The sequence below is a fragment of the Tripterygium wilfordii genome, chromosome 1 (assembly GCF_013401445.1).
Source record: "Tripterygium wilfordii isolate XIE 37 chromosome 1, ASM1340144v1, whole genome shotgun sequence".
NCBI classification, from domain to species: Eukaryota; Viridiplantae; Streptophyta; class Magnoliopsida; order Celastrales; family Celastraceae; genus Tripterygium; species Tripterygium wilfordii.
The window spans coordinates 9,751,572-9,778,081 of NC_052232.1; the positions used below are offsets into that span (position 1 = coordinate 9,751,572).

A 26,510-nucleotide genomic window follows, 5' to 3' on the forward strand; every position below is an offset into this window, starting at 1 on the left:
CTTGTGCCTCATATCTATGATTCAGTAGCCAAATCAATACAAAGAAGCTGACCTTTAAAGCCCACCAAAGAATCCAAAAAGTGGCCCAATAAGTGTGGTAATGTAAGTGCAAATCAGCGAAAGCCCAAGTCGAATGTAAAACTAGGCCCAGTATTATCTCAGTTCGGCCTACTTAAGTTCAGCCCACTTTGGAGCTCACAGTAGGATTTTTTTTGGTAGCCAAGCGGCCAAGCCACTAGACCACGACGACGACTCATCCAACTCAGGATTAGCTGTACAGAGAATAAACACCCAGATGCCAATATGATTAATCGTTTTATGCGAGGATTGATTAATCGTTTATGCCACGATTGAATTTTTTTTTTATTTTTTTATGATGAGAAACCATGAGTATTTGGTGTACGTAAATCTCGGATACTTAAATCGTCCAATCTTTCCAAGTACAATGTTGATGTGGAGAGTTGAACCTGAAATCCTAAATCCTCTAGAATGATTATATGTAGAGAGTTTAACAAGAATTACGTACCTAACTAATTGACATGATTCATGTCTGCAACTTGGCCCTAACTAGAATCGGCTATCCACGCGCAATGGCGTATCTGAGTCCTCCGGGGTCTCAGGCAGACTTTTAAAAATGGGCCATCTGAAAAAAAATTGTTGTCGCATATTACTTAAAAATATGAATCTTGTAACATTTTAAAATGTAAAATCACTAATTATGTTAGTGTAATCAACTTTTTTCGAGCAATCACTTTCAATAAAGAATATAACTAACTCATTTAACATTTCTTGTAACTACTATTGAAAATCCAACACATTAATAACATTGTTTGCTTTCGGCTATATTGTTTTTTTTATAGGCTGTCGCCTCTTAAACCCATAAAACGCGTGATAGTGTGAGAGATGCGAGGCCTTTATATATACATATATATATAAAATTCGGTTAGGTTATACAAATTCAATGTGAGATATTAATATTGACTTGAAGAGATGAAGCATATGAGGAGAATTTAATGTCACGTGCTTTGGAATGAAGACTTGCCGTATTGCACATGTAGCACATGCTTATGTAGTTTCTACTTGGTATCTCTATGACTAGGAGATCTATTCTTGGGATGCATTTAGGGGATGAAACTTTTAAGTAACCTTATAAACTTGTGTGTCAACTAACACTTCTTAGTTGACCAAAACTCTTTTCGAATTAATTGCTATAATTAATTGACTAAATAATAGCCAAAGTTATTGGCAGCAATTACTTCTACGACCTCGTACCATACACGACACAAATTTAGGGATGTGATAGTAATTATTAACTATCCAATTCGATATTCTGAAATTCGCATCTAACAGTACGTACTATGCAGAAATAGAAATAATATGATGACGGAATGATGTGGTATAGAAAAAATATGATAGTGTGATATGGAACACCTTCTAAATAAACTGGTGGATACAAATTTCAGATATAAAACTGTAGAGTCAAGTTCAACAAATCTCATTTTGATCCATGCATGTATTCTCATACCATAAAAAAAAACATTTAGCTAAAAATAATTTAAAAAAGAAAAAGAAAAAGAAAACTGATAATGATTTGATAAGGACTCTACTACTATATATTAATTTAAGATAATTTCGTAGAGGTTAACTGGTAGATTTCTACCACAACTGATTTACAAAGCTATTTTAAATAAATAATGATTCTATATTACTATGAAGCTAATCATATATATATATATAAGAAGAACCCTTGTATATTTTTATGACAACAGTCTGGGAAAAAAGATAAAATCAGGTATGTGCTTTCATCATGTTTTGGATTACCAAGCTGATCTTGATTTGTTTCTCGGGAGTTAACCTGATAGTGTATGTGCGTATTATTTGTGTTTGTGTCTGTGATTTTTTTAACTATTGGGAAGCTGATTTTGATTGATCGATTGGACTCGACATAATTTTTCTTCGATGGTATTGTTTCATGCATCTCTTTGATTTGATTTGCGAGCTTATGTAGAGTCCAATGTAAATATTTTAAAGATTTATTAATTTATTGGATTGAATGACAAAGTAATGAATATTAACATGTTATCGTACTGAGACATCTTAGTTTCAAACTTTAACTTCCGCAATTTAAACGCTTATTTGTTGGGGTGTATCCCGTATTTATTTCTTTGCAATTGATTGAATTGGACATGGTTGACTACGAAAATAGGAGCGAATGCGATGCTTCTTTGCCCAAGTGATGCAGAGAATCTAATCAGGGATAAGCTCGAGAAACCCTAGTATTATGTTGGACTGGTATTGTCTAGCCCACACAATAGTATTGACATACTTGGTTGAATGAGAAAGTAACAAATATTAAAAAAAAAAAAACCCTATTAACCAGGCTAGTATTTATCTCTATGTTTTTTTATCTGAGATTCACTCTATACGCGTTTTGTGTAGATTTATCTTAAAAAAATTTAAGATTTTATAAAAAAGTCAACCCATAATAGAATTTTCAAATCTAACGGTGATCCGTCATCCACGCAGCCGCTCTCACTTCTTTAAGATATTTCTTCCTTCCTTCCTTCCCGCCATCACCAGATACATATCCAAACTTCAACAAAATAAACAAACACATATCCATGGATTCAAATTTACTTGCAGGGGTTTAATAACAGGAAAAAAAATAAATATATAGTCAAATAGGCACGATGATGCATGTGGTGGGGGGGGGGGGTTTAATGATCTAAGAGAACCCAAATTGAGTTGTGAATTGAGCATAAAGTGTGCCGCAAACCAGCTTCATATGCTTAATCTATTCAACTTTGGGATCTTCACTTGTATAAGTAGTACATAAACTTCATCATTCCCTCGTACTTCTCTCCGAAATCAATCCGGTACCCTGTCTGGTACATACACTCTTATCTCTGTCCATTTTGGTTCAAAGTTTATGAATGATCATCAGCTCATTTTGAGTTTTCATGTTGCTTTGTTTACAATTTATTTTGAAGCTTACTTATTTGGTTCTAATGTAGATAATCGGATATCGGAGAGTAAGTAGTAAGAGAAGATGAGAAGTGCCAAGATTCTGCAATTTGTTCTTGGAGTCTTGGTGTTGCTGAGTGGGGTATTGGTGGAAGCAGAGGACGCATATAGATTTTATACATGGAATGTCACATATGGAACCATCTCTCCTCTTGGTGTCCCTAAAAGGGTTTGTTAATTTTCATGTTTCAGATTAATTAACTTACTGATGATCCCATTTTAGAGGCTCAGTGATTAAGCTTTCTTTTTGGTCCATGCAGGGGATCCTCATCAATGGACAGTTTCCAGGTCCAACAATTGACAGTGTGACCAATGACAACATTATTGTCAATGTCTTTAATGAGCTTGACGAGCCTTTTCTCATTACTTGGTTAGTGTATTTAACTCTTGAATCCCTGATTTATTAGTTTCTTTGATTTCGACCAGAACTCGGAACCTAATCAGCTTGTTTTGGACTTTAGGAATGGTATTCAACAGAGAAAGACATCATGGCAAGATGGTGTTCTGGGGACTAATTGTCCAATCCCTCCAGGGAAAAACTGGACATACCATTTTCAAACAAAGGACCAGATTGGAACTTTCTCATATTTCCCATCAACAATAATGCATAGAGCTGCTGGGGGTTTTGGGGCTCTAACTATTAGCTCAAGGTCTGTGATACCGATCCCATACCCGATCCCGGACAAAGAGTTTACGCTCCTCGTTAGTGATTGGTACAATGCTGATCACAAGGTTAGCCATACCTCTTTTCAATCTGTGTACGTGTTTCTTGTGATATAGGCAAACATGACAAGCAATCATATTTTATGTTCACAGGATTTACAGAAAAAATTGGACCAAAGTAGTCCTCTCGGTTTCCCTGATGGCATTCTTATAAATGGACTTCCTACCTCTGCTACATTTACTGGTGAAAAAGGTATGTTTGATGTTTCCCCACCAACTGTGTATTGAAAGTGTATGAATGTAGAAATATTGAGTCCTGTCTGTCTGGTGGTTTTTGAAGGGAAAACTTACAAGTTCAGGGTGACAAATGTGGGCATTGCAACCTCAATCAACTTCAGGATCCAGAACCATACCATGACTCTTGTGGAAGTTGAAGGATCTCATACTTTGCAAGAGGTGTATGACTCACTTGATGTTCATGTCGGTCAATCTGTTGCTGTCCTGGTTACTTTACAACAATCGATCAGCGACTACTTCATCGTTGCTTCTTCCCGGTTCACTAGGAGGACTGTTCTGAATGCTACTGCCATTCTTCATTATGCTGGCTCTAACACCCCTCCCTCTTTGCCTATTCCTCCTGGGAAAACCTATCATATTCACTGGTCCATGAAACAAGCCAGGACTATCAGGTATCTAGCGATCATTTTTGCAGAATCTGAGTTTTTTGGGCACTGGTACTAACTAGTTTTTTGTTTTTGTGATTGGGAAGACTGAATTTGACAGCAAATGCAGCAAGACCGAATCCTCAAGGATCGTTCCACTACGGTACCATTCCTGTTGTGAGGACAATCATTTTAGGAAATTCAGAGACTAGGATTGATGGCAAGCTACAGTACGCTGTGAACAACATTTCCTACGTTGATCCATCCACTCCATTAAAGCTCGCTGACTGGTTCAGCATCCCTGGAGTATTTACCTTGAACAGCATCAAGGACAAGCCAATTTCAGTTCCAGCAGCATATGGCACATCTGTATTTGGAATAACCCTTCATGATTACGTCGAAATTGTCTTCCAGAACAATGAGGGATCGGTCCAATCTTGGCATTTTGATGGAACTAGCTTCTTCGTCGTCGGGTAGGACTCTGTATCCAGTTTCTCCTGTTCTAGATCAACCATAAATTAACTACTTGGTATCTGAACTGTACCATTTTTTCCCCCAGATATGGTTCTGGTACTTGGATACCGGATATGAAGAGACGATACAATCTGGTTGATGGAGTTTTCAGACACACTGTTCAGGTAACATGCCCAAGCTGTACCAGTTTTAAACTGAGCAATCAATCCAGCCCGCTCCATGCTGGCGACAGGAAAGAACAGAAAATCAATTCAGTTGTGTGTTGTATACTAAATCATGAGCTTGTTGAATGCAGGTATATCCATATTCATGGAGTGCAATCTTGGTATCATTGGACAACAAGGGAATGTGGAACTTGAGGTCTGCGATCTGGGAGAGAAGGTATCTAGGACAACAAGTGTATGTGAGAGTTGCGAACAATGAACAGAGTCCGTTCACAGAGTTTGAAATCCCTGACAATGCATTGCTGTGCGGAAAGGCCAAGACTGGATAGGATTTATTGTGTTTGATTTACTTGTATTATCTAAACATCTGATTAGAATTTGTTATTCTTAGTGGAGTATCAGTTACGAAGGTGTGACTGTTGGGAAAAAGAAAGAGGGGGAAATATGCATAGGATAAGTATTTATCATGTGTTATTATGTGAGATTTCTTTACAGTTTGATTTGATTGATAATGAACACAAAATTACTTTATGTTTGTCGAATCATTACCGAACGTTCACGTTCATGTTTTGCTTTTTTGTGATGCTTTAAGTTGATCAGGGCTATGCAATTCTCTATTTGGATGTGAATCGTAGATTTTGGAGAATTCTAGAGTTTCTTTGTCCGTTCTTAGATCAATTACAAACAGACCGGGTATAAGATGCCAAAGAGATCAGCACCACTACCTCGATACCAACGCAAAATCTAGCAACGCTTCTATGGAGTCACCACAATCACCTATACATATATACCAGTTAATATAGATTTGCCATAATATCAATCAATAATTTATGGTCCAATGACCAAAAAGCAACTAATGGGTCAACTTCAAACAAATTGATTTACTTGGTCCATTGGCACGTGGGCCAAGGAAAGAAATTTCCTGCAATTTTTCCTCAAATAGAAGGAACCTCTATCACACGTGCAAAATCTGAAAAAATACCACACGAATATTCTAACATAGTGGGTATTCAAGAAACGGTGAATTCTAGAGTTCTCTTATTTGTTCCGAGAGAGTTACAAGTCTGGAGAATTCTAGAGTTCCCTCATCCATTATGAGATTAGTTACAAGTGTGGGCCACGGATTTTATAATGTCCTTCCGTTTTGTTATAGTAATTATGGGCTATTGCAAGGCCCAAGTTCGGCCCACTCGCTATTTGGGATGTAATGTGCTGTTCGAGCAGAAGTTCATGGCCTGCTTTAAAGCCCATTTAAAAGTTGGCTCTTCTAGGTTCTACTTGAGGGCATCCAAACTTGGCTCTAGAGCACCAGCGTTAAAATCATTAAATTGAGAAATTTAGGATTTAGGTTTTTAAGAATCAATCGCGACGACTTAAGAAAAAAAGTTTTGCAAGCCTTTTGATCCGAGTAAAAATTCGGTTTGTTTGGCCATGACCTCTACCTTTTCACTTTTGGAGTCTGGCATAATCGAGTCTACAAGTGCGGAAAAATATCAAGACTTTCTCCTATATATATCCGATTGGCATAACCTAACCCAGTAATATATATGCAAAGATACAATCTTTCTCACACAATTAATGCGTTTTCTATGCCTAAAAACCAATGGCGACCAACACGTTTTCCAGGCCTACAAACCAAAGGCGACGAGGCCCGACGACCCAAGAAGAATAAAACCATGTGAGTTTTTGGCCAAAGAACACAATATTTGTATGTAGTGTTTGGATTGAGTTTTCTATCAATTAACCCCATAAGTCCTCGTATTCTTCTATTTATCTTTGGGTAGAATGTGAGAAATTCATTAAATCTTATATATCCAGCAATCTGCATATGCTCAAATCTATAAATGATATAGTTCCACAAACATTAGAGATACCATTGTTTTTAGTATTCCCCAAGCTTCCTTTTCATTGGCTCTAACGTTCATTCAAGCATTCTGGCTCCCATTAGCAAAAGAGACTCCCGAAAAAGCACTGTAGTCAGTGTACGTAGTACTAGTGACTAGTGAGAGAAAGAGAAAGGTGGTGAGAATTTAAAAATTTTGCAGTATACCATGAAAAGAAATAAACCAAAGCTTTAGTTCCAGAGAGAGGCAATGGCATATTAAAGCTGCAAATGGAATCCTTGTTCAAACTGCGTGTGAAATTCTCTGTTTGAGTAACATCTTTATAAAAGGCTGCTGCTGCTGCTGCTTTAAAGCTTCAATCTTTACTACTTTCTCGTAACATAAACTGATAACGAATCTTCTTCATGTGCCACCCACAACCAAGTTACATACATATATATAGCAACTACCACCACCACCACCACTAGCACCACTACTTAATTTATGAAAAAGAAACTCTAACTAAAGTTGTTGAATTGACCGAGATGATATACTCAATCTCTCTGGCTTTAAGTTTATTCTTTCACATATATATTTTACCTCCTTCATGTTTGATAAAGTACTAGCTAGAAGATGTTAGAAAATCGACCCGAAACATTACAAACAATATATTGTCCACTTTGGGCCTTAGCATGCGTGACTTTGTTCTTCTGGATCGTTCCGTATGTGGTATGTAAGGCTCAAAAAAGGTCTTGTTGGAGATTGAAGATTTGACCATCTCATGCAACAATATTGGCTGCTCTGGGTTTCGGTTCATTGGGTTTCGGTTCATTGTGAATACATCGGATTACCCTAACAGCTTGTCCTTATTATGGGACCTCGTTGAATGAGAGATGCTTGAATTATTTTTTTATAAACGACATCTTTTGGTGTTATCTAAGCGATGTAGAATTAGAAGTCTGACAAAAGCAATGTGCAGACAATCTTGCTTCTCTTGCTTCTAGTTTACCTATGGGTATCCATCATTTCTTTAACTCCTCCTTCTTCTTGTAATGATCTTATCACGACTAATATTGTAGGGGTTGCCTACCCCATAATGGTTTCTGAATAAAGTTTTCAATCGTTTTGACTAAAAAAAGTAAACCCAAATATATACTAAGAAAACAAACATTAGTACAGTTTCGATTTCGACCACTTCTTGGTCTTAATTGGTACATCGTCATAACACACTTCAACCACACATGCAAAAAAGAAAAAGAAAGAACATGGTGATCCTACTCCCATATCCATATCCATATTCCACAAACCCAAACACCCACAATAGAAACAACTTAACAGTAGAACATTGATTGAGAAAGAAAAAACTCAAATTAAGGTTACTCAAGGATATGCACCATTTGTTGTTGGAAGATCAGACCACGATGAGGAAAATGCTGGATTATTACTCCAGTAACCTAATTGGTTTCCAGTTGCCGCCGGATTTGGCTCCAAGATGGATGAATAAGAAGATGCCGACGACGATCCCACATTGCTTGGAACACCTGGGACTGATTGACCTGTATAATAACCAGTACTAGTTGATGACCGAAGCCTTTGATAAAGCTCTTGAAGTCCAGTACTATTATCTTGAGCTTCTTGACCAACTATAACCCCATTTTGTTGTTGGCTATTGTTTTTCCAATAAGGGCTACAAAGACCAAGAGAAGGAGCCTGGCCAAGAGAATCCAAACTTAGGGTTTGACCATTTAGGAGTGCAGGCTCTGAAGACATCATATGAGATCCAATCATTACACCCTCCCCCTTCACAAAATTAGGGTTAGGGTTAGGGTTTGGCCTTAACAAGCTCAAAAGATGATGAGAACTCTGCGGCGAAGAGAATGAAATTGGATTTGAAGCAAGCTCATGATGATAATCAAACCCTCGAAAGCTCGATGATCCAATTCCGAAATCAGTTGCTAAAGTTTTTATCTCATTAGCACTTGATTTTGAAATTGATGTTGAGATAGTTGTGTTCTTGTTCTTCCTGCATCCACCTCCAATCGGAACATTTCTGAGGGCGCCGCCTTTGGTCCAGTACCGACGACAAGTTTTGCAGAAGTGGCGAGGCTGCGTGAGGTTGTAGTTGTTGTAGTAACAGAACTTTGTGTTTGAAGAATCGCATCGTGGACATCTCAAATTCTCTTTCTGATCAGATGAAGTTGTGGTAGTGGTAGTAGTAGTGGTATTTGTTGGTTTAGTAGAAGAAGATGGAGAGGGTGAAGGAGAAGGAGAAGGAGTGGGTTCTAAAAGGGTTGATCCATTAATGGAGATTTTCCTCTCTCCACCAATTAGGGCTGCTGCATGACCTCCAAAGAGTTCTTGGATCATCTTCTTTTTTGATCTAACAACAATCCAAAAACAAGAAAAGCAAAACAAAGTATTTTTTGAGTTAGTGGATCGAAAAGCTAGCTAAAGAGATCGAGAAAGTAGGATTTGTTGTATGTATTATTGTAGTAGAGAGAATGTGCTTGAGAGAGAAGATGATGAGTTGGGGTTGAATGGTTTCTTTGTAGGCCAGGTTTCTTATGGGGTTTAGACATATAAAAAAATGAAAAAAATGAAAAAAATGGAAAACATATAATAAAAATTAAATATTTTTAAAGTTATAAAGCATCCAACTTTATCAAATGTAAAATAAAATTAAAAAAAAACAAGTGGTTTTCGATATAGAATTTGGATGTAAGTGGTTTGTTGAGGGCAATATTGGTTTGAAGATGAGTGCTAGCTCCAACCTTCTTGTTTTCAATTCTAGCTTCCTCTGACTTCTCATGTTTGTTTCTGTACGGTTACATCCCGGCACAGTTTTGATCATTCCTTGTGCGAAAGGTGTTCTTCAATCCGACCCAAGTCCATTTGTGTTGAGAGAAGAGAATATATAATATATGTTTTTTCTTAGTTTACCCTTCTTATTATAAGGTCCAAATTAATATTCGATGTGAACTCTTGTTATTGTTACCCTAATGATATATTGATTTTCATATATAATAGTACTCAAATGAATATCTTCTTCTTTTTTTTTTTTTCCCTTTCAGCCACACTATTTTAATTTTTGGCCATTATTCATGACTTCATTTTAGTCAAGGCATTCTAAACTAGCTAATCACATATACATAAGTGCATATGGTTAGTCAGTCTCAAGTTGAAATCTCATGGGAGGGTTAAATTACTTGAAACATAAATTAATTGCTGCTCCTGAGTTAATCATGTTAGAGTGGATTCCAGGATGGCCAACAATATGACTTCTCAATCGAGTTAATTAAGACATATACTTGAATGGTGTGATATTCAAGTTCGAGCCCCTACTCCTGCCTACTTTAATTTAAATTTCAAACGTGAGTGGTCAATTTCTATAATTGCATAGCTTTTTCAAATGAAGAATTAGAAACTTTTTTTTTATAGAAAAGTTATAGCCCAGCCACTCTAGCTAGAAGAGCCTCCTAAACAACTCTTGAAATGGTATTGAATTAATTGGTTCCTATAGGTAATTAATTATACCTTAAATAAAAGTGTTGGTACACTAAAGCACATAGAATTTACAATGATAATAGCAATCAAGTATTCCAAAAGAGAAATCTTTGTTGGAGGCTTTTGGAAGATGCTGTTTCAAAATAATCATTACTCGTCAAAGCAAACACTAATCGCGTCGAAATACGTGTAAAGCCAATGTCCCTACTATCTTCTCGTCTCAACAACAAAATTATAGTCCCAGCAAGACTCATGGCTTTGAATTCACAAACATATACAATAAATTCGTAAACCCAATTAAAACACATTCATAATTTTTTTTTTAAAAAACTTGTGACCCTAAATCACCACAACAGTCAATGGTCATCCCATAATTATATCAAAGTTGGTAGGATTTGCATAGATGTGATATGATAGCCATCGTGTGTAACACATTTAGTCATTTTGAAAAATTTAGGTTATGATGATCTTAACACGTGTGAGTGGTATATGCACACGTGTGTGTAACACATTTAGTCATTTTGAAAATTTTAGGTTATGATGATCTTAACACGTGTGAGTGGTATATGTCCCTCTTACTTACTTTGAAAACTCTTTTAATCAACAATTCTACCACTCTCCTTTTGGACATCCGATATAAACCTATATTTGAACTGTTAGGTTCGCGTGCATAGAAGTTTTTCTCCTGACAATAGGATAAACTAGGTTAAAATTTAGTGCATGACCACAAAAGTATTGTTACATATGAGAATCAAATTCAGTTTGACCATATAGAGATTCACGACTAGACTATCACCTAAAGTAGTTTAGTTTGAAAACTCAACAAATGTAAAATATTCAAGGGAGACTTGCACGATTGCATCGTTGGAATTCTTTTTTTTTTCTTAACCAACACAGGCATCACCAGAATATTAAGACTCAAAAAGTAAGGGTAAGACTTATCGGTTAAACCAAAAAAAGTTACCTACTCCCGACACACTTAGATGAATTGGAAAAATTAGTGCATGCACTGCCTACTTTGGAAGAAGAAAGAAAGGTCTCAATGGAATATATGTATTGGTCCCATATATGATTTGATTCCTTAATTACCTTAATTTGGTCACACTTGATAGGCACTTTTTAACTATTAAGGAATTTCATTGACCTAGCTAGGCCATTGAATCTCCAATTTGGAGGTTATGCAATTTTTTAGAGTATACAATTTACGTCTAATGGTGGAAAAAAAGTCAGACAAATTTTAAAAATGAAAAAACAAAAAAAATTATATGATGTGGCATACTTCCAAACCATTAGATTGAAATTGTAGATTCTATAATTTCAAATGAATTGCAGACCTCCCTAATCCATTGATCTTAGAAATTATTAGCTACCTAATTAAGACGGTATGATTTTGAACTGTCGTTTCACCTAATAACCATGCACTACACATATCAGACAAATTACAAATTGACGTCCACTATGGAAACTTTATTGGCTATTTAAGCATCGATTAGGGCTTGTCAATATCATCCAACTCCTCTCTCTCTCTCATTGTTTTTTTTTAATGACGGACGAATTGACTAAGACTGTAATAGTAAAAAATTTAATAATATGAGTGTGAACCAATGTTTTAAATGTCGGATTTTAAATCGTTCCGTTAGACCATCGATAACCTGTCGGTTGGTTTGATTTAATTAATTAAAAATTTTGAAAATTCATAATAAATTATAAAACTTGTAAATTATTAGAAAATACTAGAAAATTTAGAAAAATATTATAAATTAAAATCCATCCAAATACAATAAAGTATGAACTTGTTGTGGTCTATAATGGGAACTAATTAACTAGCGAGGTAAAAAAAGATTAAGGAAGTGAGAAAAAGAAAAGAGAAAAGATAAAGGATAGGGTCAGGAATATATGTGGGTCCACACGTCTCAAATATGTGGAACAAATAGTCAATTTTCATCAGCATATGGAGACTAATTAATAAACTAATATCAATTAGTATAAGATTAATATGTGGTGAATAACGTTTAATGACTCCGTCCTCATCATTGAAATTCTAGGCAACTCGAATCTCACCAACTCATAAATCATGATGACTAGTTAGATGGATAAACTAATTATATCATATATACTGATATACATACATTGCGGACCCAGTTATGGGTGTACCATAATCGAACAAAATGATTTTATTCATGCTAGTGTCTTTTTTAACACCACTACATCATACAAATTTGTTCTATATATGCATATCCTATATGAGTCTAAACTCGGACCGTCAAGTTTGCACGTACATAAGTTTTCTACTTGACGACAAGGTAAGTTGGGTCATAACCCATTATATGACCATAAGAATATTGCTCCAAGTGAAAATCAAATTTAATAACTTTCGAGTTCATGTGATTTGGCCCCTAAAAAATTCGTCGATAGGCTATCATCCAAATGGTTTCATGCTAATCATCATAAACATATACCACAATTTCATTTGAAAGTTGAAACCGAAGACCACACTCAATTGGTTTTCCGTGTACCATAAAAAATCAATGGAAGCTTCATTATATTTTGTCTTTTTGGTTAACCGAGAACCACAACATATATACGAGCTAATTCTTTGGTCATTCGATACGGATCCAAACTCGGATCATCAGACTCACACGTATAGAAGTTTCTCAGTTGATAACAGGGTTAGTTGGGCCAAAATTCAATGAATTGCCTCAATAGTGAAAATTGAACTCAGAACCTCTCGAGTACATACGGTTTGACCCAGAGATATATATGTGCATGAAAATGAAATATGAATGCTAAAAGGAAATTTGAAGCAACATAAAAATCATTCATGTTTTAGGTGGTGGAACACTCAAATGGTGGTTGCAAACTCGCAATTGTTAGGAATCCAAGGCCAAACACACATAAGTAAATATTGTCTGCTCTGTGCCATGGATTCGTACGGATTTGTTTTCTTGCGCGATCTTCATAATACTTAGATCTAGAAAATGTGTTTGATGTGTGCAAGACATTAAATTATACCAATCCGATATGAGATTATAAGTGTACAGCAAGCAATTGAAACACTTGGGATCCCTTTCATTCACGTAGGTTCCTTGATTTTTCTGTTCTCTTGAAAACTGCAGTGAAATATGTAGTACCAAGGTACACCGTATACATCTGACCGCGCGTGCCTGTCCGTGGACCGATACTGGGTCTATTTGTGGTCCGAACGAGCAAGTGACTGTGTGGGGCAACAAAGACAGCGACTGGAGCTTATCGTGTTTGTTTTCGTGCGAATCTTGGGCAGATTGGGAAGGCACCCGGCAGGCCCGGCCCCTTCTAGTCGCCATCAACGCTCTCTCCCTCGATCTTCGGGCTCTTTCTTTTCTCTCTCTCTCCCTCTCTCTCTCTCTCTAGACTCTTATCTTCATCGTATTTTCTTTTGTCTTAATACTGGTCAACACAGGTGGTTTTTCACATATACTGAAAACCTAAAACCTAGTGTACAATTCACCACAGTACAAACTACAAACAGTTTTCTTGTTCTTTTTTGACTTAAAAATGTCGGAGATATTTTTAAAATAGGAAAAAAAATTTCAAAGAATTTATATTTTTAGTAGAGGAAGAAAAGGGTTTACAGCAGGATGTGAGATACATTGAAGAGAGAGAGAGAGCAATGAGTTTAGATGGACATGACCATTCTTCACAATTAGTCACGAGTGATCCAAAGGAGTGTGTGCGGACTCTTTCACCGATATTATGCCCAAGTTCTCTAACAAATAATATACATAATATTATATATATACGGCAACATAGGTCCGACAAGAGAAAAGAATATATCCTTAATTAATAATTGTTGTCATGAGCTAGGCCATAAGGATATATGTGTGCGTGGGAAAGTTTGACATTTCGAGTTTAGGTCTATATCAGTAATTCAAAGAACAAATTTATATGATATCGGTCAATATGTGATTTAGAAATAATGGGGATGGGATGATATGACATGAGAATATACAGAATATATATATATACGGCAACAGAGGTTCAACAAGAGAAAATAATATATATATATATATATATATGTTAAATAATGACTCATATTAGAAGTATTATCTAGTACCTAAAAGCTCTGAGGAAATGAAAAGTTATGTGAGAGGGGAGCATAGTGTACCAGTCGAGTGAGGGAACCGGTTTTGCAACAATATATATATATATTAAAAATCGTATACAAAATGTGATTGAGTAGTAGTGGGGATGGGGATGATATGACATGACAACCATGCATGGATTGGAATGTGAAAGTGATAACCCCTCCCAAATGTCCCTCCTTTACGCGGCATTTGCCAATTCACTACTGCTCCATGATTTCTTTGAAAACATACCTACTAACCCAGCCAGCATCAATTGCCTTTTTTTTCTCCTTAGTGGGGTTGGTACGTCTTCTTTAATTTGCTGGACAATTCAATAATGTCATGGGTACGGTTTCCCACTATATATGTATATTACTTTATGTCATCAACTATGGTCGAATATATATCTCTTATCCTTCATATCTATACATATATGAGTTGTCGCAATGGAATTTATAACTACTATTCCAATAACTGATTGTGTTAACATAAGATAAATCAAGTTACTAACCATCAATAATTGATTGTAGTAACTCCGCAATTAAACGTGTTTCTGCGAGAGTATTAATGGGATATGTGTCCTCCTGAGAAGGTAAAGTCGTGCAGACCTATGTATCCACGGAAACCGAACAATATTGTTGATGTGTATTGAGCTGAAAATTCTAATATGGTATCAGAGCTAGCTCCTCCAGTTTGGGTAACCTGTTGGGCCTTTCGGATTTCTTTATGGACGGATCACCTACAAGTGAGAGATACTTGTAGGGCCTTTCGAATGTCCAATGGATGAACCATCCACAAGTAATCCTAACCTGTACAGTCCACTTGTTGGGTCTGCTATACCCAACCCACAAGTGCGATGGAGTGTTAACATATATAAATAATTTCAATCCTGCAGTTAAGTGTGCTTTTGCGAGAGCACTATTGTGATGGGTGACCTCTTGGAAAGGCAAAGCCGTGCGGGCCTGATGTATCTACGGAAAATGAACAACATAAAACGAACAATATTGTTATTGTGTATTGGGCTGAAAATTCTAATAGATTGAGTATGGAATTAAAATGGCTAGATGACTAACTCTAGTTGTTTTGTCTTGCTTGTATGTGTCAAGAATAGAATTCCAAATTGGTCTCGCATAATCCTACCGAGTGGTTTAGAAGTAAAGTTCATCTCCTCACACATTACAAGGTCTTTTCTGAACTCAAGTACTATTAAGTGAGATGATCCGGAAGAATTAAGTCGTGCTGAATCGATGTATCCAAAGTGAATAGGTAAATCAAAAGCGAATAATATTGTTGACGTGTTTAGGTTAAGATTATGAGAATTTCAACAGTACCCAAAAGTTATCGAATGACATTTTTTTTCTATACAAAAACATTATTACCGCGAATAAAAAAATAATAATGTATAATGGTATTGCATTCAAGATTATAATTTTCACTCATTTTGAACAAACCTAATTGATCATGGAAATTTTTTATACAAGTAGAATTTCAGATTAGTTGTGAAGGGTGGACCCAAAATCCATTATTTGACTGGACGTAAATATAATATATAGTATTCTTAAAACTGTCATTCAAACGCGACAAATTAACGTGTGTCATCTTTTCACACTCGAAACAAATTTTCTTGTCCAAACCAAAAATCAATTGACTGATGCAGTGTGTCGGTGACAATAATGTAATATATATATACAGGAGTTCAATTTCACTTAGGGTTTTGTGAATTACCGTAAATGCCAAATTAGAGAAATGTGTGTAGCTGCAATGGCGGGAGGGGTTCAAACCTGACAAAACCAAAGTTAGACAGGATCCTTCCTGCTGGAGATCATGTCTGGACAAAGTTGCATGCATGAGACTTGTTTCTCATTGGACTGTCGTGGAACTCAATATATATATGTATGTTGAATGTGATTATTTTTTAACTTGATATCGACATCATGCGAGTTTATCATTTAAACATTTGATATGAGTTTAATTTCGGACCGTCAATTCTACGCGTATTAAAATTTCTCACTTGACGATATGATAAGTTCTGCATATATAAACACGGCTTGTTCATGATCTTGTCTCTGTCCAAGTACTTTTTATTTATTTATGATGATGAACATATAGGCCAAATGTGCCCATTCTTATTTGTTATAGACTATATCAATTTTCTTTGTTTTCTTGTCAAGATCTAAGAGACCAGAATCAAAGTGTTAGTATTATTTATTAATCGCAGTTAGGCCCCTTCTTACACGTTATACAATCTATTAATTTTCGTTGTTTTCTTTTCAAGATGCAAGAGCATCCACATCAGCTCCTCTTAACAGATTCTCTAAAATACAGAAAAATGTGTCTTTTTATGGTTTCACATAATTACAATTCAACAGCACTCCAGAATAACTCTTCTAAACCATCTTCTATACCTTAAAATATTCATTTTTTCCAATCACTTTTAATATATTTTCTTCTTTAATTTTTTCCAACTATATTTTATACAAGAGCTATTGTGGAATATTATTCTCAAAATTATAGTGAACCGTAATTTGTACCTTTTCAAATTAGATAGAGAAGTTCATTCCCAACTGTAGAGTGTTCTTATCACATTATTTCCACGTCTGATAATGTAAAAAGATAAATAAAAAGTCACATGTCATAATCTAAATGGTCACTACCACATTATTTCCACGTCAGATAATGTTAAAAGATAAATAAAAAGCCGCACCACAAACTTAAGGGCAAAAAATTGCCATATAGGTGTTTTTTTAACATAAATTTGTTATAAGGGCTAACGGGCATCAAAATTGTAAGTTGAAGGGCTCAAATGACCCAAAAAAAAGTTTAGGGGCTCAATCAACCCATTTATTAAAGTTTGAGGGCCATTTAAATAAATATTTATAATTAAATAAATCTAAGTCAAATAAAAGGAAAAAAAATTGGATAGAATACAATTAGGCAACGTCTCCTTTCATTTAATGTTAAAAAAAATTACCTGTCAAAAAGTTTAATATTAAAAAATTTCTTATTAGAGCTACAGTGCTCCGTTATCTTTAGCCAAGCACTGTAGCGTCATGGGAAAAAAATGGGCCCCTTCTTGTAATATGGAGGGATTGTTGTGGCTGCTTTCATTGAAGTTTTTGACGTTTCGTCCTGTAAAATAAGATACAGGGTGAACGTACAATAGCTAGCTATTGTGGATGCGCTAAGAGTTGATGTATGTTAGTATTATATATTATCTGTTTGTAAGTATATTAGTGGATGAAAATTAAAGAGTTCGTATCAAATTTGAGTTAACATACAAGACCAACATCCAAAATTTCAAAGTCTTTAGTATTGACCAAGTAGAAGTGTAGAACCTCTAATTCTATATATCAACAACGAAAGACAGACGCATTGATAAACAAATTGATAAGCTAGAGAAAAAAAAAATAAATTTAATGGCAGATATAGCAAGTGTTGTGTTCCACTTTGTTCTGGTGCACGGTATATGCCATGGAGCTTGGAGTTGGTACAAGGTGACACCACAACTAGAGGCTGCCGGCCACCGTGTCACCACCTTGGACCTCACCGCCTCTGGCATAAACAACAAGTCAATCGAGGATGTTCGATCGTTTCATGACTACAGTAAGCCTTTGCTGGAGATTTTGGCATCAATTCCTAGTGATGAGAAGGTTATACTAGTTGGGCACAGCCTAGGAGGTCTGAATGTGGCTTTAGGCATGGATTATTTCCCTCATAAGATCTCTGTTGCCTTGTTTGTGTCAGCCTACATGCCAGACACCAGACACCAATCTTCATACGTTGTGGAGAAGGTATGTCATATAGTGTAAATAATTCTGGGCCCTATCCAACTCCCCCCAAAAGGCCTTATTGAGAGGAGAGGAGGCTTGCTCCTATATACAGGTACTTTGCCTGGTCTTTGACCGATGTGGGACATTTTGTCCAACACCCCCCTCACTCGTGGACTGGGTATCTCTGCCCAAGGCCCAACGAGTGGACTTTTTATCGAGGACGAGTGCACACCTACTCCGATACCATGTAAATAATTCTAGGTCCTATCCAACTCCTCCCAAAAGGCCTTATTGAGGGGAGATGAGGCTTGCTCCTATATACAGGCACTTTGCCAGTTCTTTGACCGATGTGGGACATTTTTTCCAACATATAGTATTGAAATATTAATATTTTTGATTAATAAGAAATTCTGACAGTCACATCTTCCTCTTTGAATTAATTAGCTGAATGAGAGGACTGCAGCAGACTCGTGGCAAGACACTCAATTTGCAAACTACAGCAATTCTGATCCACCTCTCGTGTCATTACTTTTTGGGCCAAAGTTCTTGGCATCCAGCCTCTATCAGCTCTCCCCTGTTGAGGTACTGGAATTGTTTATAATCTACGCTGATCTTTTGTTTTCTTTTCTTTTTGATGATTAATTAGTGGAGCCATATGATCAAGCAGGACCTTGAATTGGCAAAGGTTTTGGTAAGACCAGGACCAAGGCTTCAAACGGGTTTTGCGAGGGGGGACAAGTATTCTAATCAAGGTTACGGGGCAGTAACAAGGGCGTATGTAATATGCAATGAAGACAAAGTAATTCCTGTGGATTTCCAGCGCTGGATGATAAAAAATTACCCAGCTAAAGAAGTGAGGGAGATCAAAGGCGCGGATCATATGTGTATGAATTCCAAGCCAAAACAACTCTCTCGTCACCTTTTGGAGATTGCCCATAAGTATTCCTAATGCCTTTGTGATATGATATCTGTCGGAGCCACGTGTGTGTTGCATATGTGGACTATAGAAAACATCTAAGCTTATAAATATCATGTAAGAGTGCACTTGTAAGATGGGTCTAACCCACCCAAAATAAAATAAGAGGGTTTCGGCCCTGGTATAGTGTGTGAGAATGAAGTGTTTCATTTTCCAATGGATTCTTAAGTGTTTTATTTTCCAATAATATTCCACGGATGTTCTTTTTATGGTGTCTTTTATATCCTATTTGAATTGGTCATGGACATATTTTTCTTACAACTTTTTTATATTGAATTGAACTTATGAAGCTTAATATATTTCTGCAATATTTGGAGGCAAATTACATAAGATTAATTAATTGAAATTCAAATCATTGGACTTCAAACTATTATTGTTCGGGACCCATCTAACATCAATAACTCGGCCCCTACCTATCATCCCATGGAGCCTACATTTTTCATAGTGCACATTATTAGCTATGGGCAAAGTAATCCTGAAAGATCGGCCGGATTAAGGGGATTGACATTTAATCCACTCATTTTAAAAAGAAGAGAGATACTTGAGGTAATTTTTTAAGTAATACTTTATGATTATTTGATAGGTAATAATCTTGAGAATAACTTAAGCGTCAGAGTGTCGCGGCTAAACCACGATCATTAAGTTCACAGACCTTTTGTCATTTTCAGGGTTAGAACATAAAAAATCCAAGGGAGTTCCAGTCGAACATACCAAATTCTTATTTTGGAGTGTTCGGCTAGGATGTAATTTATGTTCACTACTATTTATTAATCGCTGTAGGGAATTATCGATCATTATATGTTGTGTAAATAAACGAATGGACGAAAATTTAGAGAGTTCAAATCACATCTAAATCAACTCACAAAGTCACACCATTATGCACAACTTCAAACTTTTTGAAAGACGATGGTAGCCAGTATTGACCAAGTAGAAACTCTAATTCTATAAATCAACAACGAAAGACAGACGCATAGATAAACAAATTGATAAGCTGGAAAAACAAATTAATGGCGGATATAGCAAGTGTTGTGTTCCATTTTGTTCTAGTGCACGGTGCATGCCATGGAGCTTGGAGTTGGTACAAGGTGAAACCACAACTAGAGGCTGCCGGCCACCGTGTCACCGCCTTCGACCTCGCCGCCTCTGGTATAAACAATAAATCAATCGAGGAGGTTCGATCGTTTCATGAGTACAGTAAGCCTTTGCTGGAGATTTTGGCATCAAGTCCTAGTGATCATGAGAAGGTTATACTAGTTGGGCACAGCCTAGGAGGTCTAAGTGTGGCTTTAGGCATGGACTATTTCCCTCATAAGATCTCAGTTGCTGTGTTTGTTTCAGCCCTCATGCCTGATACCACACATCTGTCTTTATATGTTGCTGAGAAGGTATGTCAAACACTACCTGTAGCCTTAATTTCATATCCAGTTAGCAAAAAATATTTTGTTTTTGGGAAATGAAGGAATCACCCGAGTGGGCGTAAACCTCGAACAGTCAGAATAGTTTACACCATGTTGGTGACAGATAAGACTAGGTCGAAGCTCATGCGGGTGAAAATTGGGCTACTAACCCTTTCCAGAAGTGGACTGAAGCCCACGAGGCCAGGAAATCCCTAGAGAAATACTCATAGCTGGTTCGAACTCTTGGTCTTGGCGGCATGTATCCAAGAGGATTAGGATCGAAACTCACTGGGGGCACAACTAAGTAGTGGTGTCCAGGAGCAGTAATGTCGGAAAAAAATTTTCGGATTATTTATATGAGATAAAATAATCACTAGTAATAGTTTTAAGCAATAAAACATTACATCTTTTTTTGATAAATAAAACATTACATCTTGATTTATTATAATTGTTCTCTACAAGTTTTTATATTCTAAAAACGCTTTGTTACAATAGCATTAGTAATGATATCGAGATGCGTGAATTTTACCAATGAATGTAGGGCACGAATTGAAAGGGATCACAATTACGAAGCGAGCTTCTCAGGAAAAAGAGTCAAATTCAAATTGTTTTAAGAACTAAAGTGATTTAGGTTTCAGGAAAATCGACCTTTTGAAAAGAGTTAGTATTAAGCTCAACATTGGCTTGATACATTTTTTATGGGGTCTTGGCGCCTGGTACTTTTTTTTTTGACTCGCTTGGTACATTTTTTACGAGGCCTAGAACATTTTTCATTGGGGCTGATATATTTTACCCAATGCATACAATATATTTACATGATTTCACTGGAGGCCTAGGTTCCTAGTGAAACAACTATAGGTCCGGCTCTGCATGCATCTGCCCTGACCAATTGAGGTATTGTTCTGTGGTTCAGTTCACAAAAACTGTGCTATCAAGTTCATTAAAAAGGGTCATAATTCTTATGGTCACATTGTCCTCTGTTAAATAATTAAGCTGACGGAGAGGACTTCAGCAGACTACTGGCAAGACACTCAATTTGCAAACTACAGCAACTCTGATCCACCTCTCATGTCAGCACTTCTTGGGCCTAAGATCTTGGCATCCAAGCTCTATCAGCTCTCCCCTGTTGAGGTACGTACTTCAAGTCTTTAATTATTTATAATTATATATATACATATGCATATAGGTGTTAGTATTGATCAAAGAAAGAAAAAAAAACATGCATTGAATAGCTACCACGCTTGAGCGCTAGGGTAAGTCAATATTGTTGAAAAAGAAGAAGGCTTATTCGGCTAATGGGGCGAATAAGATTTAATACAAATCATGCGCAAGGATTTGCCTTGAGATGGAGCCTAATATGTGGACCAAAGTGGGATGTATCACGGTTTGAAAAACTCCATAAATAGGCTGAGTTATTTGCATAGAAGATATGTAGAACAAGACATAGAACAAGGAGAGCAGGCGAGAGAGAGAGAGAGAGAGAGTCTGGCTGAGAGAAAATACTGGGAGTGTGATTGTAATAATTTTTCACATAGTGATAATTTTCTTGATTGTCTCTGACAACAACAATTGTGGTTTTTTCTCGGGTTTAAGAGTTTCCACGTAAATTTTTGTGTCGTGATTGTGGTGCTATTCTCCATTTCTATTTTCTCTATTGTTCTTGATATCTATGTGGAGGAGGATCCTGGTAATTTTTTTCCCAATAATATGCAGGATCTTGAATTGGCAAAGGTTTTGGTTAGGCCAGGACCATTGTTTCAAAAAGGTTTTGCGAAGGGGGACAAGTATTCTAATGCAGGTTACGGGGCAGTAACAAGGGTGTATGTGGTATGCGATGAAGACAAAGCAATTCCTGTGGATTTCCAGCGCTGGATGATCGAAAATTACCCAGCTAAGGAAGTGAGGGAGATTAAAGGAGCAGATCATATGGCTATGAATTCTAAGCCAAAACAACTCTCCCGTCACCTCCTGGAGATAGCCCATAAGTATTCCTAATGCATCGTGATATGATATCTGTCGGAGCCTCGTGTGTGTTGCATATGTGGCTAGTTCTAAGATGTAGAAAACTATAGAAAACATCTGAGCAAGTAAGCTTATAAATATCACGTAAGAGTGCACTTGTAAGATGGGTCTAACCCACCCAAAAATAAAAGAGGGTTACCGCCCTGTATGTGAGCGAGTCTTCAAGGCTCTGTTTTTATATAAGGGAGCTAGCTACTTCATTTTTTAATGTTGATGGATTCGAAAATGATTAAGATCTTAGCAGTTGGTATCTCTGTTGTAGATCTTAAAATCTGTAATCAATTTGTTATCGTCGAGCGAGACCTATGACAACCTTGTAAGATCAAAGGAAGGTTGACCGCCAAACTTGAACATCGGTGTGGTGTCGACTGAACAAACTCTGACGGTCAAGTCAATCAACGGTGGGAAATATTTAAGTGAGAGAAGCGAATGACTTTTAGAGAGAGAGGGAGAGATACCAGATAGTTGAGAGAGTAAATGAGAATGTGTCCTCCTCTATTTATAGTGTTTGAGATCACGTGGTCAGCACGTGTTGACCGTAAGAACAAGCTTCTTCGTTGGGCTGTAATGGGGTATGTGGCCCAATCTAGGACTCATTTGGCACCTAAAGCCTTGGGCCTTAGATATCTGGTATTGCACCAATTCTAATCGTGGGCCTTGGGCTTTCGCTTGAACTTGGGCCAGTCATACTTTCTGACGGATTTTTGGCCGATCTAACCATAGGTCTCATTGGGCCTTTCGACTTATGTCGAAGTAATTCAGGTCAACGGTTTTTGGCTCATACATCTGTTTTAGTCATCTCAACTGTTGAGTTGAATGCACAAGATTCAAGTGAATTTGTAAGTTTCACATGTCAAATCCTATGAGTACAAATTAGCAGCGGGGATAACTGAGATATCAACACATAACTGCAATGGATTCTTAAGTGATTTATTTTCCAATAATATTCCACGGTTGTTATTTTTATGGTGTCTTTTATATCCTATTTGAATTAGTCATAGACATATTTTTTCGTGCAACTTTTTATATTGAAATGAACTTATGAAGCTTAATATATTTCTGCAATATTTGTCGACAAATTACATAAGAATAATGAATTGAAATTCAAATCATTGGGCTTCCAAATGGGCTCTACATTGTCTTTGTATTTTGGGTAGTTAGTTTGGGTCCATTGACCTTCACATGGATCTTGATGTAGTACAAACTGAAGCTACAATAGGACAATTTTGGGCCGTTTGAAATTGTAGGCCCAAAACTATTATCCCCTGGAGCCTACATTTTCCATAGTGCACTGTGCACATTATTAGCTATGGGTTTTTGTCCTATACATTGTAATATCGTACCCCCTTCTTACACGTCATAGAATTTGCCAACTTACGTTGTTTTCTGGTCAAGATCTACGAGCCCAAAGTCAATGGATATGAGTTTTCATTTATGTGGGGAGTGCCTTTACGCATGACAGATGTCAAGTCTTTATTGGTAAGAAAGTTGTATTGACCGGCCGGATTAAGGGGGATTGACATTTAACCCACTCATTTTGAAAGGAAGTGAGATACTTGAAGTGATTTTTTAAGTAATACTTTATGATTATTTGGTAGGTCATAATCTTCAGAATAACGTGAGCGTCGGTGTGTTGCGGCTAAACCACAATCGTCAGGTTCACTGACCTTTGTCATTTTTCAGGGTTAGAACATCAAGAATCTAAGGAAGTTCTAGTTGAATATACCGACCAGGTACCTACTTTGGAGTGTTCGATTAGGATGTAATTTTTGTTCACTACTATTTATTAACCGTAGTTGGGAATTATCGATCATTATTTGTTGTAAATAAATGATTTTACGAAAATTTAGAGAGTTCAAATCAAATCTAAATAAACTCGCAAAGTCACACCACCGTCGAAAATATCAAACTCTTTAAAAGTCAATGATAGCCAATATTGACCATAAACTCATTGATCTTTGTCGTTTTTAAGGTTAGAACATCAAGTATTCAAGGGAGTTTCAGCCGAACATATCATAAACCTATTTTGGAGTGTTCGGCTAGGATGTAATTTATGTTCACTACTATTTATTAATCGAGGTCGGGAATAATTGATCATTATCTGTTGTGTAAATAAACGATTGGACGAAAATTAAAGAATTCAAATCAAATCTGAACAAGTAATCACCTCACAAAGTCACACCACCATCCAAAATTTCAAACTCTTTGAAAGTCAATAGCCAGTTTTGACCAAGTAGAACCTCTAGTTCTATATATCAACAACGAAAGACAGACGCATAGATAAACAAATTGATAAGCTGGAAAAACAAATTAATGGCGAATACAGCAAGTGTTGTGTTCCATTTTGTTCTAGTGCACGGTGTATGCCATGGAGCTTGGAGTTGGTACAAGGTGAAACCACAACTAGAGGCTGCCGGCCACCGTGTCACCGCCTTCGACCTCGCCGCCTCTGGCATAAACAATCAGTCAATCGAGGATGTTGGTTCGTTTCATGAGTACAGTAAGCCTTTGCTGGAGATCTTGGCATCAATTCCTAGTGACGAGAAGGTTATACTAGTTGGACACAGCCTTGGAGGTCTAAATGTGGCTCTAGGCATGGACTATTTCCCTCATAAGATCTCAGTGGCTGTGTTTGTTTCAGCCTTCATGCCTGATACCACACATCAGTCTTCATATGTTTTGGATAAGGTATGTCAAACACTACATGTAGCCTTAATTTCATATTCAGTTCGCAATTTTATTTTATTTTTTTAATAATTGAGGAATCACCCAGCCAGTATGTACTTTGGAATCTTGGATAGCTCACACCACGTTGATAAGATTAGGCTGAAGCCCATTCAGGTGAAAATGAGGTTGCTAACCCCTCTCTGAAAGTAGGCTAAAAGTTTACGAGACCATGAAAACCCTAAAAAAATACTCCTAGCTAGTTCAAACTCCTATGCTTAGCGACATGTGTCTGCTCTAAGCTTAGAGATATAACAAAAAATGTGCTATCAAGCAAATTAAAAAGGGTCATAATTCTATTTCAGAAATTCTTATGGTCACGTTTTCCTCTTTTTATTAATTAAGCTGGCGGAGACGGCTCCAGCAGACCCAGCAGATTTCTGGCAGGACACCCAATTTGTAAACTACAGCAACTCTGATCCACCTCTCATGTCATTACTTTTTGGGCCTAAGTTCTTGGCATCCAACCTCTATCAGCTCTCCCCTGTCGAGGTAGGTACTTCAATTATTTGTAATTTTTTATTCTGATATATATGCAGGATCTTGAATTGGCAAAGGTTTTGGTAAGGCCAGGACCATCGTTTCAAACAGGTTTTGCGAAGGGGGACAAGTATTCTAATGAAGGTTATGGGGCAGTAACAAGGGTGTATGTGGTATGCGATGAAGACAAAGTAATTCCTGTGGATTTCCAGCGCTGGATGATCCAGAATTATCCAGTCAGAGAAGTGAGGGAGATCAATGGTGCAGATCATATGGCTATGAATTCCAAGCCAAAACAACTCTCTCGTCACCTCTTAGAGATAGCCCATAAGTGTTCCTAATTGGGCTATGGCCCAGCATACTGAGAGCCCATGTAAGAAACATGTCCTTTTTTTATTAAGTTACCTCTATGAGATACTACATACATAAGTGTCATATGAATAAACAGTATCATTTTTAAATAAAAAAAAAATAAATAAATTCTGCTTAAACCATGCACCATGACTGCTGGCTCCATTTACAAAAACGTCTCTCGCTCTTCTTCATTAATGTTGATTACATTACCATCTCAATTATGGACAAAAAGCCTCAACTACTGGCCTACTAGGCATGTTTGATTGTAGAAAATATCAATACAAGGAAACGGGAAAAAAAATCATGTTTTTGATAGTTGTGTCATACAAATTTGTCCTTTTGGACATTTAATGTGGATATAAATTCGATC

The 26,510-nt window shown here is 36.8% G+C and overlaps 5 protein-coding genes across 5 annotated transcripts; 4 read left to right on the top strand and 1 right to left on the bottom strand.

The window, feature by feature from the left end:
- The first annotated feature begins 2,742 nt into the window (after positions 1–2,742).
- Positions 2,743–5,506, top strand: LOC119987059 (L-ascorbate oxidase homolog). The gene is made up of 9 exons (XM_038831822.1): positions 2,743–2,888; positions 3,015–3,193; positions 3,285–3,394; positions 3,486–3,756; positions 3,841–3,940; positions 4,028–4,376; positions 4,457–4,822; positions 4,909–4,987; positions 5,119–5,506. The coding sequence occupies exons 2-9, from the start codon at positions 3,050–3,052 to the stop codon at positions 5,314–5,316; spliced, it is 1,617 nt and encodes a 538-aa protein (XP_038687750.1). The 5' UTR covers positions 2,743–2,888; positions 3,015–3,049; the 3' UTR covers positions 5,317–5,506.
- Positions 5,507–7,940: 2,434 nt separating this feature from the next.
- On the bottom strand, positions 7,941–9,352 carry LOC119987123 (dof zinc finger protein DOF2.4-like). Its single transcript, XM_038831940.1, has one exon. It carries the CDS (start codon positions 9,175–9,177, stop codon positions 8,191–8,193), a length of 987 nt encoding a protein of 328 aa, XP_038687868.1. The 5' UTR covers positions 9,178–9,352; the 3' UTR covers positions 7,941–8,190.
- An 8,445-nt stretch (positions 9,353–17,797) lies between these two features.
- On the top strand, positions 17,798–19,372 carry LOC119981196 (salicylic acid-binding protein 2-like). Its single transcript, XM_038824279.1, has 3 exons — positions 17,798–18,208; positions 18,632–18,769; positions 18,855–19,372. Exons 1-3 carry the CDS (start codon positions 17,834–17,836, stop codon positions 19,134–19,136), a joined length of 795 nt encoding a protein of 264 aa, XP_038680207.1. The 5' UTR covers positions 17,798–17,833; the 3' UTR covers positions 19,137–19,372.
- A 694-nt stretch (positions 19,373–20,066) lies between these two features.
- On the top strand, positions 20,067–22,822 carry LOC119995074 (putative methylesterase 19). Its single transcript, XM_038841447.1, has 3 exons — positions 20,067–20,548; positions 21,554–21,691; positions 22,274–22,822. The coding sequence occupies exons 1-3, from the start codon at positions 20,171–20,173 to the stop codon at positions 22,553–22,555; spliced, it is 798 nt and encodes a 265-aa protein (XP_038697375.1). The 5' UTR covers positions 20,067–20,170; the 3' UTR covers positions 22,556–22,822.
- A 2,027-nt stretch (positions 22,823–24,849) lies between these two features.
- Positions 24,850–26,290, top strand: LOC120015854 (salicylic acid-binding protein 2-like). The gene is made up of 3 exons (XM_038868379.1): positions 24,850–25,270; positions 25,652–25,798; positions 25,846–26,290. The coding sequence occupies exons 1-3, from the start codon at positions 24,896–24,898 to the stop codon at positions 26,125–26,127; spliced, it is 804 nt and encodes a 267-aa protein (XP_038724307.1). The 5' UTR covers positions 24,850–24,895; the 3' UTR covers positions 26,128–26,290.
- Positions 26,291–26,510: the final 220 nt, after the last annotated feature.

What these genes read in the sequence shown, in the direction of transcription:
- LOC119987059 (XM_038831822.1), top strand. Translation starts at nt 3,050, where the DNA reads ATGAGAAGTGCCAAGATTCTGCAATTTGTTCTTGGAGTCTTGGTGTTG. An exon ending in GGTACAATGCTGATCACAAG is followed by an intron (nt 3,757 to 3,840) that starts GTTAGCCATACC and finishes TTATGTTCACAG; the next exon opens with GATTTACAGAAAAAATTGGA. An exon ending in TACATTTACTGGTGAAAAAG is followed by an intron (nt 3,941 to 4,027) that starts GTATGTTTGATG and finishes TGGTTTTTGAAG; the next exon opens with GGAAAACTTACAAGTTCAGG.
- LOC119987123 (XM_038831940.1), bottom strand. Translation starts at nt 9,177, where the DNA reads ATGATCCAAGAACTCTTTGGAGGTCATGCAGCAGCCCTAATTGGTGGA.
- LOC119981196 (XM_038824279.1), top strand. Translation starts at nt 17,834, where the DNA reads ATGGCAGATATAGCAAGTGTTGTGTTCCACTTTGTTCTGGTGCACGGT. An exon ending in CTTCATACGTTGTGGAGAAG is followed by an intron (nt 18,209 to 18,631) that starts GTATGTCATATA and finishes TGAATTAATTAG; the next exon opens with CTGAATGAGAGGACTGCAGC. An exon ending in ATCAGCTCTCCCCTGTTGAG is followed by an intron (nt 18,770 to 18,854) that starts GTACTGGAATTG and finishes ATGATCAAGCAG; the next exon opens with GACCTTGAATTGGCAAAGGT.
- LOC119995074 (XM_038841447.1), top strand. Translation starts at nt 20,171, where the DNA reads ATGGCGGATATAGCAAGTGTTGTGTTCCATTTTGTTCTAGTGCACGGT. An exon ending in CTTTATATGTTGCTGAGAAG is followed by an intron (nt 20,549 to 21,553) that starts GTATGTCAAACA and finishes TAAATAATTAAG; the next exon opens with CTGACGGAGAGGACTTCAGC. An exon ending in ATCAGCTCTCCCCTGTTGAG is followed by an intron (nt 21,692 to 22,273) that starts GTACGTACTTCA and finishes AATAATATGCAG; the next exon opens with GATCTTGAATTGGCAAAGGT.
- LOC120015854 (XM_038868379.1), top strand. Translation starts at nt 24,896, where the DNA reads ATGGCGAATACAGCAAGTGTTGTGTTCCATTTTGTTCTAGTGCACGGT. An exon ending in CTTCATATGTTTTGGATAAG is followed by an intron (nt 25,271 to 25,651) that starts GTATGTCAAACA and finishes TTATTAATTAAG; the next exon opens with CTGGCGGAGACGGCTCCAGC. An exon ending in ATCAGCTCTCCCCTGTCGAG is followed by an intron (nt 25,799 to 25,845) that starts GTAGGTACTTCA and finishes ATATATATGCAG; the next exon opens with GATCTTGAATTGGCAAAGGT.